At 40.3% G+C, this 19,287-nt stretch overlaps 1 protein-coding gene across 4 annotated transcripts; it reads right to left on the bottom strand.

Moving 5' to 3' along the window:
* Positions 1 to 241: 241 nt before the first annotated feature.
* Positions 242 to 18,092, bottom strand: kiaa1191 (KIAA1191 ortholog). 4 transcript variants are annotated; one of them, XM_061788060.1, is made up of 8 exons: positions 17,436 to 18,092; positions 16,519 to 16,655; positions 14,895 to 15,082; positions 13,368 to 13,476; positions 11,521 to 11,648; positions 4,767 to 4,918; positions 4,456 to 4,628; positions 242 to 1,194 (listed from the first exon to the last, which is right to left on the bottom strand). In XM_061788060.1, the coding sequence occupies exons 2-8, from the start codon at positions 16,544 to 16,546 to the stop codon at positions 989 to 991; spliced, it is 984 nt and encodes a 327-aa protein (XP_061644044.1). In that variant the 5' UTR covers positions 16,547 to 16,655; positions 17,436 to 18,092; the 3' UTR covers positions 242 to 988. The 4 variants fall into 4 exon arrangements, with proteins under 4 accessions (XP_061644044.1, XP_061644047.1, XP_061644045.1 ...); XM_061788063.1 differs by having other exon boundaries at positions 17,612 to 18,092; XM_061788061.1 differs by having other exon boundaries at positions 17,636 to 18,092.
* Between the last annotated feature and the right edge of the window lie 1,195 nt (positions 18,093 to 19,287).

Below are 19,287 nucleotides of genomic sequence, written 5' to 3'. Positions count from 1 at the left end.
TTCCCTCAGCATGTACCTCCCAATACATAATTTCACATCTCTACAGTATACTGTATTTATCCCCTGTAACTTGTGTTTATAGGTTCAGAAGAAGTTGACTGTAACCACACATTTTGCTGGCCCACATTTTACTAAAAAAATAGCCAAACAATGTTTGGGAATAGGTCTCTTCACTTGCATAAAACATGTTTTACAATGTTACTTGAAAAGAATGCCACAAGTACTTAATAATAACGAAGTGTATGTTTTTATGTAGATTTATTTACACGTGCAAGTGGGAGTTACAATCTCCCTTGTGCAATTACATAAAGTAACTGATCAACATTTTCAAAAACAACTTCAAGGACCAGATTGTTTTGACAATTAAAAAAAACATGAAAAACAAGCACTGCAATCTTTATAGCTCAACATAAGAGTTATATTGTGATTCTACAGAGAAAAAAAAAATCCACAGAACTATGGGAAGAGTGAAGACAATTAACATACACTGTGATCTTAATTATACGTTTGTTCAGGTAAGCAGTTGCACTTGACGTGTAAACAAAGCCAAATATTTAGAAAGGAAAAACACTACTGCAGGCTTAGGCACCAAGCCCTACCACAAATCTGTGATGTCTTAACAAAATAGAACTTTAAGAACTTTGTATGAGAGGGTGTGCTTGACAACTTCAATCTCATCCCATGATGGAAACACTGCATCACTTACTAAAATAATAAGTCATTGTATATACAGTATATGGCATATATGGCAATTAGCTCTTAAGGGATATTGAACATTTTTCCCCACATATTTGGACCTACTACTTGGAAGAAATGGAGTGGATTACAAGATTGCAGTCCACTGAAGTAGTAACAGTGCAGTCACTTAATACTATCAGGAGGGGGAAGGGACTGATAGTACACAGGGGTGGGTGGTCTGCCTAGGGGACGAAGGAAGGCAGGGAAGCACATGACTGAGGGGACAGAGATATAATCACTGTGCGTCTGGTCAGAAGCTTGAAGGTGTTAAGACATTCATGTCCCGGGGTTTGAGTTTGTGTGGCCGTGGGGGCACCTGCTTGGGGTCCAAGCCTGAAATTTCAATCTTGGGGGGCATGAAGGTGGTAGCGTCCCCCACCGTGAGGCTGTCTTGGCCACCGGTGCCTGCAATGGTGGAGGACTTCTGCAGGCCAAAGTAGGACTGAAGTGAAAAGCCTGTAAGGAAGGCACAGAGGTAAAACGGGGTTCTGATTCCCCAAATGTACTGTAGATCTAGTTGCTTTAATAGCAGTGATTCTCAAACCTTTTACCACCTACAAGAAATCTCAGCTCTCCAAGTACCACCATAATGACCAACATTAAAATACAATAGCAGAGTAGGCCTAAGTGTTGATCGAAAACAAGGCAGGATTTATGCCTACTGTGCATAGTTTGAACATGAACATTGCGCTTGAATGTAGGTAAATAAAACTACTTAATGATTTAATTAAACTGTAATGCACAACATTTAAATAATTGTACCTTAAAAATGTTTCAAAAAAGTTAAACATTAAATGCAACTGTATTGTACTTTAAAGTCATATACATCTGAACAGTAATTAACAAAAGGTACTGTACTGGATTAAAGAGTTCAAGCCACTACAACATTATGCGGCTTTGAGAATCACTGCCTTAAAGGGTCCATCTTTAAAATCATTATGACAAGGAGTCATTATTTTATATTGCTAGATCTCAAACTGGATTTCCTTCTGGAGTCTTGTTGAATGTAGTTGACTATGCATACATTAATGGAGTCATAAGAAAAAAACAAAATTACCCCCCCAAAGAAATGTTGATGACCAGAGGAATAATGATCTGGCTAAAGCGACAATAAGATGACATTAATGAGAAGAGGAAGAAAAAAAAAAAGATTGTACAACAGGGTGAGCTGCCTTTCATCTTACACCTGTTACACTCTTAAATATCTGCTACAGACCGCAAACAAAGATTTAAAAAAATAAATAAAAAAATAAAATAAACCAGGCATTGAACAGTTTTGGTCGTCATGTGTGTGTTGTGCTCCGAGAATTTCAATACTGCTGACCGCACACAAAGATTCTAGTGCACCGGCGATCTTCAAATCTCACGTGATCACACGTAATTTCACAAACCCAAACAAGACGACGATGTTTCCCCGAGTGTTCTAAAAGGTTGCCGGAGCCGTGAGCCTTATAAAATGGCGATGTTGTCAAAAAATGAGTTGCTTTGTCTGATTACCCACTTTTATACATTAAAAAAACGACCGGGTAAGACATTTTTGTTTTCATTTACGGTCACTTCTGTGTTCGTCAGTCTTGGGTGTGTCTTTGATTGCCCACATTTTGTTCCACGTCACCGTTCTCGGTGTCATGACTGGAGAGAAGTCATTTTGGTCATATTTATTGAACATGTTCATTATTTAAGATTGTCGGCCGCGACCTGTTTCGGACCCTAAATTCGGACCCTAAATTCGGGACGAATCCACTCTTAACACACATCAGACCTAAGGAATAGGATAATCTTAAAAGACAAATTTGACGTGCTTGGTCAGGAAGGGACAAAATTGCCACAAAACAGCCCGATTGTCTTTATGTGTGTACCAGGCCTTATAAGCAAATTTATTTATATAGCGCATTTCATACACAAGGTAACTCAATGTGCTGTTTTAGTAATTTATTTCATATGACTGTTGAAAGTCAGGTCGGAATCAGTACACCAAGGTTTCGGACTTTGACCTCAGGTATTTATTAACCACAATCCTCCTCTCTTTACTGCCAAAACAATTCTCAGTTTTGTTGTGGTTTAATTGAAGAAGGTTTTGGCATATCCAGTTATTTATCTGTTTTAGAGAGTGACACAACCCCTCAATTGAACTGTAGTCATCTGGAGACACTGCTAGATATACCAGAACTGTGTGTCATCTGCATATCTATGATAGTCAACGTTATGGTTCTGAAGAATTTGACCCAAGAGTAGCAGATACAGGCTGAACAGGAGGGGTCCAAGGACACACATTTGAGGGTTCAAACTCCACACAGGCGAGGCCGGATTTGAACAAAGTTCCTCAGAACTGTGAGGCAGATGTGCTAACCCATTGGCCACAATTGATTATTTGCTGCAAATCAGCTAGCACAGAATTTGTAATAGTTTTGAAAATGTCAGATGATGTTGAGTTAAGACCGCTCATTTATGCTGCTGAACCGTTTTCTTTACAGTTTTTTGATCAACTATCAAATTCTGAAATGGTAACAGGGTTTTTCCTTTGTGGCTTCAAATGTAGCATCACTTTATCCTTTAGTTGATTTGTGCTGATATTTAACCACCCGTACAACTGTGCATATGCAGTAAGTAAAAATGGTGGCCTAAAAACAAAGGAAGAAACTACGGCGGGGCGACATCTTGTCGTAGTATGTTAATCTTTGATTTGTTTTTTATTCAAATTCAAAAATTCTGACTCGGCGTTAGTTCCCCCCCAGTCACGAGTTGACTCGACTTACACTAAATAATAATAATAATACAAAATACACAAGACAAACTGATTTAAGATTCAACAAAACTGTCACCACAAAACTGTGGATTTTGTGAACTGCTCCAACCCTAGAAAATTCCTTGGTCGTCATCGCTACGCAAAGAATTTGGTCTCCAGTTCTGTCACAGACATCACACCAAGACATTGCGGCATACTGATTTTGACAATGTAAAAGGGGCGTTCCCTGAGTTATGTACTGATTGCTCCAAAATGTATTGATATTATTGTAAATGACTGGCGGTTTCATTTTCCTGTGCAAAACATACATAGAAGAGAACTTATTTGCATTTCAAATTCATTTTCCTCATTGATATGGCCTGAAATGCCGTTATTTTATTATTTAAAAATGTATTTTTGTTACATCATTATAAATAAGAAAAACAGCACTGTTTGTTGCATTGACAGTATTTTTTTTTTTTTAAACTCCACTTTCACGGAACTTAATCGTCTTAACTCGACCCATGGTTAGGAAAAGGACATTTTGCAATATTAACTGCAGGAAAAAAACTGAAAACGTGAGCACAAAACAGCAGAGATACTTTTACTGCAAGTTAACCATCTGATCTGAATGACTGATTTAACGAGAGGCTGGATTCTGGCCTAACGGCAGTGTATTTGAAGCTTGCTTGTCACTGATGGCTCAAAACTGTTATGTTGGGCCACAATTATATTACAATAACGACACCAATAATAATAATAGTAATAATAAAAAAATGGCATGCACATACTTTCACGTTTAACCTAACCAAACAATGCATAATTGATTTTCCTAAGAGTCAATGTGTACCGAACCAAAAACCGTGACCACAAAACCAAGATATGAACCAAACCGTGGATTTTGTGAACTGTTGCATCCCTAGTAGCTAGGATGTTCAATATAGTTGTGTTAAAAGGTTAATATTACTTATGCACCCACACGAGTCCCTCACCTGTGTTGGGTTCAGACCCTGGGTGAGTGGGGGACTTCTGTACCACAGAGCGAGTTCCGAAAAAGCTCCACCTGTCCTCTCCTCCCTGGTTTCCTCCCATGTCTTCCGTGTGGTTAGGACTACTGGACTCTAACGGTTTGAGAAGGGGCACAGGATTCTGCTGGAACCAGCTCCTGCAATCCCACCAAAGAGGCAGCGTGAGTTGTGAACATGCCAGATGCCAGGTGACTAATCATTGAAGCTGAGCGCCAGTTTTAGACATGAAGCATGTGGGCCATCAACGGTACGCAATGTGAACGTGTGCTGCCTACCTGCGACCAACAGCAGGTGATGAGAGGGGACTGACGCAGGGGGTGACAGATGGTGTGACGGAGGGGGTGACACAAGGGGTGCCACTTGGGGTGGATTGTGCTGATGTTGTAAGCCTGTCGTCCTTGAAGTCCCCGATTGACATTCTCAGCTTCTGCAAGACAGAAAATGCAATAGAAAAATGAAACTAATCCCAATCAGCATGAAAATCATTTAAATCATCAAGGAAACTTATTTATTAAACCAAGAATTTTCTTAGATATTTTCTTTTAATCAAGAGTGTCGGATTACAGATTCTTTGAATCAAGCTCTGACAAGCAACAAGTCCAATATTTGGGACATAATTGTTAGTAACGCAAATCATGGATCAAACACTGAACAAATACTCATGAATACACAATGGAAAAGGGTCATCAAGTTTTCTGGAACCTGTAGACAAGCTGATAACCAAAGGGCTTCAAAATTCCTCAGGCCCAATCCTCTGTTCAGTGAAGTCGGCGGAATGTTGACAAGCATGTTGCCTTTGAAAATGAAAACGAGGAGCAACTTCGCAAGGCTAAAGAGGTCGCCTATCGTAGTGGGGATAGAACCCTGTATAATTGCGTTAGAAACCAGCAGACAAAAGAAATTAACATTGCAAAGACAAATTATGCACAAAAACTAGAAAAACAGTTTACCGCTAACAAATCAAAGTCAGTCTGGCAGGGATTACAATCGCTAACCAACTACAAGTGACCATCCACCCAAGCAGAGAACAATAAAGGACTAGCTTGACGACTTGAACACCTTCTACTGCAGATTTGAAAAGGACACTTTCACACCCCACACCCACCCAGCCTCATCACCGACCACCATCACACCTCTGACTCCCCCTCCTGCGTTGACCATCCACAAACAGGATGTGAGACACATCTTCAAACAACAAAAGATCAACAAAGCGGCGGGCCCAGACCTTGTGTCCCCATCCTGCCTCAAACTCTGTGCGGACCAACTCGCTCCAGTCTTCACACAGATCTTCAATAGGTCTCTATAACTGTGTAAAGTACCATACTGTTTCAAACGCTCCACCATCATCTCGGTCCCCAAGAAACCTTCAATCTCGGGTCTGAATGACTACAGGCCTGTCGCCCTGACATCTGTGGTTATGAAGTCCTTTGAACGCCTCATGATGGCCCACCTCAAGAGCGTCACAAGTCCCCTGCTGGACTCCCTGCAGTTTGCCTACCAAGCAAACAGGTCTGTGGACGACGCAGTTAACATGGGACTGCACTTCATCCTAGAACACCTCAACGGCGCGGGGACCTATGCAGGGATCCTGTCCGTGGACTTCAGCTCTGCGTTCAACACCATCATCCCCGAACTCCTCTCCTCCAAGCTTCTCCAGCTCAGCGTCTCGCCTGCCATATGCCAATGGATTTACAGCTTCCTGACGGGCAGGACACAGTAGGTGAGGCTGGGAGACACCACCCCATCTAGACGCACCACCAGCACCGGGTTGCCCCAAGGGATGTCTCCTCTCTCCACTGCTCTTCTCTCTCTACACCAACGACTGCACCTCAACGCACCCGGTTGTCAAACTCCTGAAGTTTGCAAACACCGCAGTAATCAGCCTCATCAAAGCCGGTGACGAGTCTGCGTACAATTATACATTATTCGTGCACTCGCTGTCATCGTCTCGCACCTCTGCACTATTTGCTTATCTGTTTTTGACCAATACTGGTCAATCATGTGCTGGAGAAGTATCTGCACCATTTGCACAATTGACACTGTTCCAGATTATCGCACTACTAGTCACTTTAAAGTGCTTAATTTCTTGAAGTGTCTGCAGCATTTGCACAATGGTCACTGTACCAGACTACTGCTCTATTAGTCATTTCAAAATGCTCTAAATTGTTAGTGGACTCTGCATCATTTGCACAATTGCCCAAAAGACAAAAAAAATGCATAGGCATTACCACATTACTGGTAACCTTTCATTGCTCAGTGACTCTCCGTAGTGTTTTTATGTCTCAAAAAGTATTTTCTGTCTGTTGTCGTACTAGATCGGCTCCAACTACCGGAGACAAATTACTTGTGTTTTTTGGACATACTTGGCAAATAAAGATGATTCTGATTCTGATTAAATTCAGATACTTGCTTCACTCATGTACGTTGATGTAGTCCATATCCCACTCATTATACGTAATTTCACATTCTGAATATTTAAGTGATAACGGAATGGCAAGTGAGTTTTATTTTTATTTTTAAAAATATGTTATAGATTGTCGTAAGAAGCGGTTGGCATCAGAATAAAACATCGACATTTCATTACGGCACCACAAGCGAAGTACCTGAAATGCTGTAGTGGGGTAATGTTGTCATTTTGACAGGAACAACTATCTTTATTTTACATAAACAAAAAACAAAGGGTATTTACGCTAGCTGTATTTGCCGTAGAGCAGCTAGCTAATAGGTACAAAGCAAACGAATTGAGATCCATGTCGACTGTACTGTCCAATATTTTCCAAACTGCCAGACTAAGTTCACGTCAGTATGTCTCAGGCTGACTACCGAATGATCAAAAAATTGGCATATTCGGACAAATATGTGGTTTAGACGCAGTGTAGCCTCCATGCTAACGTTTGTTAGTTAGCACCGAAGACCACAGTGCGGCCTGCTTCCGACGTCCAAGACAACAAATTATAGCATTTAAAAACGTGTTTTGTACCTACCTTTTTATAATGATGTTTCTTTGACGTTCCCTGACGTTCGCGTTCTTTAATTTTTCCATAATTAAGAAGCGCAACGACACAAATGCAACGGGCCTCTGACAGTTGATGTCGCGATGTGAGCTCATAAAGGGATTGTGCCACTCATATCGAGGGTTGCATAGCAACGTGCCTGGGACAACTGTTACGTAACGTTTACCAAAAAAACTCTACTGCCTGTTTTTCTATTTCTTTTCTTTTTTTTCGCCTGCTGTTACTCCATCCTTTCCAGTGAAACAATCTTTTATATTCTCATTGTACATACATATTAATGAATGACAGCGATAATTTAAGTGATGGTGTGTACAATAGGCATCATGGTGCACATTAGATCTGTTAGGTCAATATGTCCCAAAAGTCGCTATACACCTCATTTTTTTCTATTTTCAGGTATCATTTGGACAGATGTGAGGCCATCAGCATCTGACACCTTAGATTTGCATATTTTTGGTAAGCATATCATTCCCTGTCCAATGGCACGCCAATCAACATTCGAGTCGTGTTCCAAAATTACCACCTGGCAATAATTTTTTTTGTCCCCAACTGTTGTTCAGTGCCAGTTTAAAAATGTTATGGCATTCACACTATTCCAACGTATACGCTATCCATGGCAAGTGTCTCGAAACAGGATCTGTTCTTAACAAACCACACAGAGGAAAAGCTGCTATTACTACCACTGATGAAAACATGGAGCTAAGTATGCCAAAATAAGCCCTCAAGAAAAAGAACAAATTGTCCAAGAATTAAAAGGCAAACTGTGATCGCAGCAGAACGTGTTCGTGAAAGCCACAATAAAAAACTGTGATAGTGAAAGCTAGGTTTATTGTGGCTGAAGAAATCAACCAAGCTTCAATCTTTTTCACAGGGTGTGTTAAGCAGTCCATGCTGAAGGTCTGTGAGTAGGTACAGTAGAAGGAAGTATGTGAACCCTTTGGCATTACTTAAATTTCTGCATAAATTGGACATAAAATGTACTCTGACCTTCATCTAAATCACAAGAATAAACAGTCTGCTTAAACCCATGCCACACAAAATGTTTTTCCATATTTTATTGAAAATAACGTAGAACAGGGAGGAAAACGTAAGTGGGCTGCGGATTGTCCGTAGGCTACGGATTCTCCAAGAGATAATCAGAAATCAGGTGTGAGCCAACCTGGAGTCCAATCAATTAGAAAAGACTGAAGGTGTGGCTTGAAGCTGCTCTAGCCACTCAAAAACACACCAGTTTAGAATTGTCTCGTCAAGAACTTTACACTTAAGAATTGTTGACTTTTATAAAGCTGGAAAAGGTTACAAACGTATCTGTAAATGCCTTGATGGTCATCAGTTCACGGTTAGACAAAATGTCTATAAATGGAGAAAGTTCAGCACTGTTTCTTCTCTTCCAAGGAGTGGCCCTCCCTTAAAGATGACTGCAAGAGTGTAGCACAGAATGCTCAATGGGGTAAAAAAAACAATCCTAGAGTGTCATCTGAAGACTGAGAGAAATTACTGGCACATGCCAACATCACTGCTGACAAATATACTATATGTAAAACAAAAACAGGAATGGGGTTCATGGGAGAACACCTGTCTAAAAACAAAAACAAAAACAAAAAACAAAAACAAAAAAACATTGCTGCACCTTTGAAGTTTGCTAAAGAGCACCTTGATGTTCCACAGCACTACAGGCAAAATATTCTGTGGACAGATGAAACCAAAGTTGAATTGTTTGGGAGGAAAACAAAGGCATGTGTGGAGGAAAATTGGCACAGCAAAAATTGGCACAGCACACCAACATCAAAACCTTCTAACTGTGAAGCATGGTGGAGGGAGTATCATGGTATTGGTGTGTGAACCCTTTGGCATTTACCCTTTGGCTCTACTTTTATTAAGGAAAAAAAAAATCTATTCAAAGTTACCTGGCCCTGTGTGAAAAATTAATTACATTAAATCATCAATGAATTGTGGCTAATCACAATTTTTGGTTCATTTTCACTGATCACACCCATGCCTGATTACCTCCAGACCTGTTCAAGCAATCACTTAAAATCACTTAAACAGAATATGTCCTGACAAAATCAAGTCAGAAAAAATATCTAAAAAAACTGCAATAAAATGACACAATCCAAAGAAATTCCCAAACAGTCAAGAGATAAAGTAGTTGACATCGATCAGTCTGGAAAGGGTTACAAAACCCATTTCTAAAGCTTTAGGATTCCAGCAAACCATAGAGAGAGCCATTATCCTCACATGGAGAAAACATGGAAGCATGGTGTACCTTCCCAGGAGTGGCTGGCCTACAAAGATTACACCAAGAGAACAGCAATGACTCATCTAGGAGGCTACAAAGAAACTCAGGACAAATTCTAAAGAACTGCAGGCCTCCCTTGCCTTAGTTAAGGTCAGTGTTCATGACACAACAATAAGGAAGAGACTGGGCAAAAATGGGATGCCAGAGTTCCAAGGTGAAAACCACTGCTGGCCAAAAAGAACATACAGGCTCATCTTACTTTTACCCCCCTCCCAAAAAACACCTGAATGATTCCCAAGATTTTTGTGAAAATATTATATGGACTGACGAAATGAAAGTTGAGCTTTTTGGAAGGTGTGTGTCTCGTTACATTTGGCCTAAATGTAGCACAGCAATACAGAAACAGAACATCATACCGACAGTCAAACATGATGGTGGTAGTATAATGATCTTGGGCTGCTTTCTCCTTCAGGGCCTGGACAACTTGCTGTGATTGATGGATCCATGAATTCTGCTCTTTAACAGAAAATCCTGAAGGAGAATGTTCAACCATCAGTTTAAAAAAAACAGAATGAAGGTTTTGGAATGGCCTACTCAAAGTTCAGACTTGAATCCAATTGAAATGCAGTGGCATGACCTTAAAAAGGCTATTCATGCTCAAAACCCTCAATTTTTGCTGAATTAAACTATTTTGCAAGGACGAGTAGGCCAAAATATCTCCACAGAGATGTGAAAGATTCATTCCCAGTTATAGAAAACGCTTGATTTCAGTTGTTGCTGCTGAGGATGGCCCAACCAGTTATTGGGATTAGGGGGCCATTACGTTTTTACACAGGGCCAGGTAACTGAATAGTTTTTTTTCTTCCTTAATAAATGAAATCACCATTTAAAAACAGCATTTTATGTTCACTTTGGTTATATTTGTCTGATATTTACATTTGTTTGATGATCTTAAACATTAAAGTGGGGAAACTTTGCAAAAATATAAGAATTTGAGAACTGGGCCAATACGCTTTCACGGCACTGGCTCATTCTTTCACATTGATTTTACTGGTTAATATCATTTAGTAACACTTTACTACTTTCAGTGTTCTGCTCAGAGGGAGCACTCTGCGATGGGAGCTGTGGTGGGCCGTGGCCATGTTGCTGCCTTGTGGGGTCCCTGGTCGCTGTGTGTGCAGGTACTGTATTTGCTGCTCCACTCGACTGGGGGCTCCATGCTGGTGGCACGTGTCTGTGGCCTATGGTAGGGTCCTGGTGCAGAGGGCTCCTTGAGAAGGTGTTTCCACACCTGGATGCTCTGTACCCAGCTTCGCGTTTCTTAGGTCATTTCAGTATTGATTTTAATTAGTATGTGTGTGAACGTGTATGTCTTAGGTCATTATGAGTTCTTCCCCTGCATGTGTGTGTCTGTGTCCTTGTGGACAAGTGGTGGGGGGTTGATTTTAATTCTTGTAAAGCACTTTGGGTTGCATTGTATGTATGAAAAGTGCTATACTAATAAAGTTTGATTTATAGTACATTGCAGTGCATTTCTTCATCAAAACAGCAGACTACAACATGACTGGTTGCTAGTCAACCACAGGGCACATATAGAGGTAGCAACTACTCACACTGACATTCACACCGTCACTGAGTGGGAAATTAACCCACAATAGAGGTCAGGCAGGTGAACCACTACACCAGTGACTAATACTAGTGTATTTCAATTCTACTGTAACTTAATATTACCATTGATGGTTGTTAGCACCTTTTAGTATTGAGTTCCAAACTCACAGGTTGTGTGCCATCAGCCAGACGGCGAAAGCGTGTCTCCTCAGCAGAAAGGCCCTTGTGGGGGGTATAGCCAGTGTCGGTCAGCCCTGCCTGGTGCTCAAAACTTTGGAGGTTCTCTTGGGTCTGCTCTGCGAGAAGGGGGATATATATGACATCTTAATTGCCTGTATGTGCCCATTCATAGACTTAGACAAGTGCACTGGCCTGCCACAACATTATGAACACTTATCTAATGGCATCTACTATACTGTAAGAGCTGTGTAATCCGGTATATGTGCAACCAACCCAAGATGTCACCACAGAGCCACCAAAAATGACAATATTAATCCATCGTTCAACCATTCGCACTCACATTCACACCCAGTAAGGTATCTTTTCCTGCAAATTAAAAGAGGCTACTTGTCCTTATGTGAGTCATTTCTGACAGCTTGCCACGTTATAGTCAATTGGCTACTAATATTAACTTAACCAAAGATGTGCTGGAGAGTAACTGCACTATACTGATTGTTAAAAAAAAATAAAAAATCTGTGTTGCACTGAATCCGCAATAAGTGAACTGCGATATACTGTAGTAAGGGATTACTGTATTCAATGTTTCGGCTTCGTTCGCGTTTAAATATACTGTATCATTTGTATGAATAAACGATATGTATTAAATTTTTGTCCGAAGACACCAGCCATAAAAAAAAAAAAATTTTAGCAAAGTCGGCTTCAAACAATCATGTCATCAAACCGTAGTCATGCCCAATAGTGTAGCAAACACAGTTAGCCCCTAAACCTGTTTTTCATATATTTTCCATATACAGGGTGACTGAAAAGTAACTCCCTATTTTAAAATACTTATAATCTATTCATATGTTGTAATATTTTTCAAAATTTTTGTGTGTATGTACCGTGATTAAAGGAGCAAGTCTATTCTACCAAACCAACGACTTTGGAAGAACTTTAAGAGCGAATACGAGAAGTTATGTCTTCCATCCGACAAGAGTTCCTTGTGAAATCAGTTAATGCGGTTCCCAGGCGGCTTGAGAAACTGGTAGCTAATGCTGGCGCCCATATCGAATTTTAAATAAAACTCCATGCAATACACTCTCTTCTCATCTTCATTTCATGTAAGAATTATAGTTCAGAAATAAATTACAAGTACTTAAAAATAGGGAGTTACTTTTCAATCACCCTGTGTGTGTGTGTGTGTATATATATATATATATATATATATATATATATATGCATTTACATGATTATTATATAGAGGTCAGCAATTTAAGGTGCCAAACAGCAACCATTATACGTCATTAATCCCACAATGCTTTGCGCATGCAAAAACGGCGGTCACAATAAAAATAAAACTTTTTATAACTTAAAAGAATAATTTATAAATATATAACACTCTATTTCAAAAGTAGAGGGCTGCACAATTATGGTCAAAATAATAATCATGATTATTTTGACCAATATTGTAATCATGAATATTCATCACAATAATTCCTCATTCGGGAAAAATCTTTATTTTTATTGCACTACTTTTCAACAAACAATACGTTCGCCCCCTGGTGGCTGGCTGACTAGGTTGGGGGCACTGCTCCAAATGAAGCACTTCTCATATGCTGCAGTCCCCGCATTTGAAATGTAAAAAATACCAGACGGCCATTTATCATTTAATTGTGGCAGCCAAAATCGCGATCACAATTAAAATTCGATCAATTGTGCAGCCTTAGGTCAGTGGTTGTATTTTCAGAAGTATTTGTCATTACAATCAGGGTTTCCTTTAATGTTTGTAAACATAGCAAATACATATTTACAATGGAGGTTGAACAGTAGGTCCAAGAAAAAAAACTGTCACTTACTAAAAGTGAGAGATCTCATGAAAGAGCTGGCTTTGGCTTTCACATGGACAGGGGATTTGGCTGGCTCCAATCTCTCTGCAGTCATCATCAAGCCACTCTTTTCACTTTCCTAGTTGCAGTTACATAAGCAAATCAAATGTACACAGCACACACAAAACCTTTGAGATGAGCTCGCAGTAGTTTCAAAGTAAAGTGGTGCATTGAGATACGAGGTCCGTGATCATGCTGGTAACTCATACCACTCATATCTATAATCATCTTTTCCTGTAGAAATCCATGCAAATCCCATGAATCCTCACCAAAAATCCCAATATGTTTTAATAATGAAAGTAGCACTCTATAATATTGTATGTAATAAAAACATGTAATATTGACATAATTAAAAACAACGTAAAAACAATTAACAATTTGTGCATCAGGAGAAATGCATTGCTGCTCCTTCTGATGTGCATATAATACAGCCATGCAGACACAAACGAAGAAGAGTTTCACGACTACTGTAAGGGACTCAGTAAACTGCAGCAATATTAGATGTAGTCGTTTTTTAAAGAGCAGATATCTGTGAGTATTGTCTGTACATGTGTTGCTGCAGCGTTAGCGTTTAAGTATCGTTCAAGTATCCATTGCGAAAAGCGGTGTAACACCGCCACATCGATGCTATTCATTAGCCCATTTGTGACATTTTCCATCATGAGTTAGCATTAAGATAGTAGACTGTAAGGCAAAGTTATGTGGTTGCTTTAAATATGCAACACATAATTCTTTTTTTTTTTTTTTTTTTTTTTACAGTAAACTTAAACTGGGAGTGGCACAGCTTCTATCCCGAGGCCATGTCCATATTCATTTCATTCATTCATTCATTTCCGGTACCGCTTATCCCCACGAGGGTCACGTGGAGGGTGCTGGAGCCCTCTCTCAGCTAACTCTGGGCGAGAGGCGGGGTACACCCTGAACTGGTCACCAGCCAATCGCAGGGCACATACAAACAAACAACCATTTGCACTCACATTCTCACCTACGGGCAATTCAGAGTCCTCAATTAACCTACCATGTATGTTTTTGAGATGTGGGAGGAAACCGGAGTACCTGGATAAAACCCACGCAGGCACGGGGTGAACATGCAAACTTCCTTTATTAGGGTGTAAATGTGGTGAGCAAAATGTGGGTGGAATGTGAATTGAACTGAATGACTGGAACTGCTTCTTAGTTATTATCTTTCATACTGATTTGATGTATGTCCAGTTCTTGAGTGCACCTGAATTTTGTTGTATGTCTTGTCCAATGGCAATCATGAACTTTTTGAAGAATTGTTCACGATCTGGCCAATTACTGCTTGTCGTGTTCATTGCCAACATGCAGCGCTCGTATGTCAAATTTTTGCTCGCAAGGCAAAGTAAAAAAGCTTCTGAACCACACCTTGTATCTTGAAAAACTCGTAAGCCGGGTAACGTGTATCTCAAGGCACCACTAATACATCCATAGCAAACATTGCTTGGGTCGGGAAGGGCAAACATAATTGTAGAGCACCTGTGCAGTCTTCCTAAAGCTGTGCTTTGGGATGACGGGGTCTCTCCATAAGGTGTTAATTGCAAAGTCCGCAGGCGGGGAATGCATTGGGACATCCATTTGCTCGTCGTAGCTCATATTGTGCCGGGTGAGTCCAATGGGAGACGACAGTGCACCAGAGAGTACGGACGACGGTCCAGATTCTAGAGCTGATACATAGAATAAAATATTGCGATCCACTTTAGTATGCATTGAATAATATTTCTGGACATGGTTCAAACATTTCATAAGGCACATCATGGAGAACTAATTGATAAGCATATGTGTTTGCCAAGTTCAAAAGCAAAGACAAATTGTAAAACATTTTGTATCCAATCATGAGCAACATCATACATAAAGAATTCATCCATCCATTTTTACAGCACTTGTCCTCATTTCGGTTGTGGGTGAGCTTCAGGCTATCCCATCTGACTATGGGTGAGAGACAGTGTAAACCCTGGACTGGTCGCCAGCCAATGGCAGGGTACATACAGTGCAACCTCAATAAAACGGACCCCGATATAACTAATATTGGAGTAAACGGACCGTCGGGACTGAACAATGTGTCCAAAAATAGTTTCCATTTATCATTAAATTTGTCACTTAAACTGCTGTTAACAAAGTCTGTTAGTTCCAGAATTGGCCGCTGTTGTTTATTGGCGCTGTGGCAGAATGAAGGCAGAGAATGGGATTGATGTATTTCCAGGTCACAGATATACAATTATACTAGATCCCCCCACGCCTACCTGGCGGCCATGTTGAATGAGAGGCATTGACATGGGATGACATGACATGGTGTCATGATGATTATATATATTGTCTATTGTGCATAGACTCGCATCACAGAGAGAGAGAGTGGCTTGGCGGCAGTGTTAACTCTGAGGAATACAAAACAAAAGTTTATGGAGTCTGGAATGTGCTATTTTTTGTACAGTAACAATTTTTGTCGAGTCGTTCGCCTTTGGCTATGGATTCGGAACTAGTAAGCACACTAATTCCTCGCCTTGCCTTGAGTACTGTACGTCAACAATGTCACCATGACCAAGCACATCAGCATGGTAAGTTTGGATAAAATGTGAAACTTTATTATTATTTACAAAAACTTTGTACTGTACTGGGCGTTTTAGGCCACACAAAAAACACTATACAACAATAATTTTGTGCTGTACAGTAATATGGGTGCATATTTGCCTTAAAAAAATCGGCGATATCGGACGACCCTGCACCCCTATTAGTCCGTTCTATCGAAGTTCCACTGTGTAGACAAACAACCATTCATACGCACGTTCATATCTGGACAATTTTGAGTCTTAAATTAACATGTTTTTGGAATGTGAGAGGAAACTGGAGTACCCGCAGTAAACCCAAAACCCAAACCCAAAAACCCCAAGCACGAGGACAACATGCAAATTCTACACAGGAAGGCTGGAGCCAAGAGTCAAACATCGCACCTGAGAACTGTGAGGCAGACGTGCTCATAACTAGTCCAGCATGCTCCCTCTGCTCACGTCAGTAAATACAAATTGTCTGACATTTTGTCTCTAATCATTCATTCTTACACTACACAATAAATCCTATATAAATAAATCAATAAATCCTGATATACCTGGCACGTCTCCCTGTCTTGAGGCCATTCTGACACCGGGTCAAAGGAGTTCACCACCGCTCACTCTGCTGAGTCCACTTTTCTTTCAGTCCAAATTTGTGTCCACTCGTCCCACAGATAAACTTCGTCTCGATGGTCTGCCCACGGTCACACATACACAGTTGGTATGAATACTAAAACAGCTTTCATTGACTTTACTGTAGAGGTCATTGAAGAAACACTCCAAAAAGGCCTGCTTGTCTTTACTGCAGACTGTGTATGGTGTCCGGTTTCTGACCAGCCCCAAATAGACCCAGAGCCAGAGAGAGAGACAGAGAGAGAGAGAGAGAGAGAGAGAGAGAGAGAGAGTCTGGTGACGATCGAGGTCATTCCCAATTTCACATCTTGGAAATTCTAGAGTGCACCGCATGATCAAGCCTGCTACCAGATGGCACAGAAGGAAAAGATGCAATTTCAACAAAGAATGTCATTATGGAAATCCACCTTATCTTGTAATTTGCTATATCTATGTAAATTATGTCATAAATTATTTACTGTACATGTCAATTTAAGATTTTCTCCCCCAACATTTTATTAACAAATCAATACACAAGGAAAATGTATTGCTGGAAAAAAAATAAACACATGACGAGAGAAAAGTAAGAAGAATTAAAATTAAAGTAATACATGTAATAATAATCATCATCATATGTATCAAATACTGTACGTGATGTAATGTAATATTTCTCCAGGATATACAGTACTGCAGTTTTCAGTGCCTTCTAATTTTCTGACCCATTGTCGTAAATTAGTTAAATCGACATTTTATCCAATATATATTGGATAATATGACGATTTAAGATTGTCTGTATTGCTAAACAGGCATGTGACATGTCAACTGACAAAGTGACTGGAAGACAACAGAAGTCAAGACTTACCTTAATATTAATGTGATGTCCTAAGAGCTATAATTAACACAAATATTCAATCGGAATACTTTGAGTGAGCCTTGTCAAAAGCGGGACCACTCAGCTTCGTCTTCTGCGTGCATGTCATCCCCATCACTAATTTCCATTCAACAATGTAGCGTGTACAGTATAATGCAGTCACTCACCCCAGACTGCCAGTAATCGCTCACCTCTTGGAATATAATCTCACTCCTTCGTGTCACATTTGACCAAGCGAGAGAACAAACAGTGCAGTATGTTTGCTCGTCCATGACTTTTGGCCATGCGAAACGAGGGCACGGAGTTCGCCGTGACGCGGTGTCATTGAACGCAACACTCGAAAGGGACAATGGCAAAATGTTAGCCTATACACTCGCTCCCGCGTTATGAGGATTCCCACTTAGTTTCCAGGAAAGACAATATTACTGGCTCCAGGACACGTCCGCTGTACTATGATTGGATGCTGCATCCCGGTAGAACACAACCTATTGCTTCCAGACGGGAAACGATGTGACAAGAGTGTGGCGGCGTTAATATGTTCCCCACTAACCCTAACTCCGAAACGTAACACCTCCTTAACCACCTAAAGACCCAACCCTTGCCTAAACCGAACCACAACTATCGTCTTTGTTTTAACGTCGTACAAATGTGACACATGTTTGGGACGGTCATCTCGTTCCCTCTGCGTAGCCGCCCCTTCCCTCGACGCAGGAGCCAATCATGTTGCAGGGGGGCGTGTCCTGCTTCGAAACTGTGTGGGAATCCTCGTAACGCCTACCCCGATAGGGAATGGATGAGCTGACAGCGAAGCTTGGAAACAAACAACTTAATAAGTCGAACAGTTTTTGAGTTAAGAGTGGCGTTAGAGACATCGTCTAATTTTATAATTTAATCGTTGTAACTTTACTTCACCGTGTTGACATTTTTATGTTTGGGAATTCTGGTGCATTTGTTCCCTTACAATTTATCCCTTGACAAATTAATGAAATCCAAATTCTGGAGAGTGCACTATAAATAACAGAACTAAAATACTACAATAACCCAAGGCTCCATGACGTCAAGTGATTAGTGTTTGTTTGTTTGCTTATTTATTTATTTATTTATTTTGCCTTGAACCACCAGGCGGTACTGTTGCAAGAGAAACGATTTGATCTGAAGAGGGGGGGAAAAATATGACTTAATTATTATTTCTCATCAATCAATCACTCTCTGTCCGCTATTGTGAGTTCACAATTTTGTTGTGGTTCAAATGTGTAGTGACTGAGACTCAATATGTTCCACAATGCAGCTTGAAAGGTAGTCAACGCGGCACAGAAGAAGAATATAGAAGGCCTCTCGAAGGCACGGGGGAACATCCAAACCTCTCTCTCGGTTCAGTTCCCACTTAGTGATGATGTGTATGTGAGTGAGGTGTGCTTGTCCCTCTATGTGCCCTGCGACACTAATGAGGTAATTAACCCAAGTAGTGTTTGAAAGCTATTTTTAATTTCACTGATGAGTGAACTGTACTACTACAATACTACTACAGTCCACTACTGTATTTAGAAATCCCAATACTGTTAGGGAGTAGGGTATAAGTGAAAATCCTTAACAAAGTCTTCATTTTATTTTATTTTTTATTAAAAAAAGTAAAAAAGAATATTCAGTGTATTATAATACATAACGATATCATGTTTCTTTCAGAATACAACATACATGTAATAAAAAATGGCACTGAAGCAATTCACATTTGTGGTACATTTGTTTAAGGTCAGCAGTCATCTGGTGTTTTTACTGTAGCTTTTCAGATGCGGGTGGTATTGCTGCTGCTTGGTGTGGCAATGGTACTGACCACAGTGGCATC

Source organism: Phyllopteryx taeniolatus, chromosome 10, assembly GCF_024500385.1.
Source record: "Phyllopteryx taeniolatus isolate TA_2022b chromosome 10, UOR_Ptae_1.2, whole genome shotgun sequence".
In the NCBI taxonomy this organism is placed as follows: Eukaryota; Metazoa; Chordata; class Actinopteri; order Syngnathiformes; family Syngnathidae; genus Phyllopteryx; species Phyllopteryx taeniolatus.
This window is presented reverse-complemented; position numbering and strand designations above follow the sequence as displayed.

Coding starts and splice junctions, on each gene's coding strand:
- kiaa1191 (XM_061788060.1), bottom strand. CDS start 16,546: ATGGCCTCAAGACAGGGAGACGTGCCAG. Junction 15,083..16,518: donor AAGACAGGGAGACGTGCCAG/GTATATCAGGAT, acceptor TCTATGTATCAG/CTCTAGAATCTGGACCGTCG. Junction 4,629..4,766: donor TCACCTGCTGTTGGTCGCAG/GTAGGCAGCACA, acceptor GTGGGATTGCAG/GAGCTGGTTCCAGCAGAATC.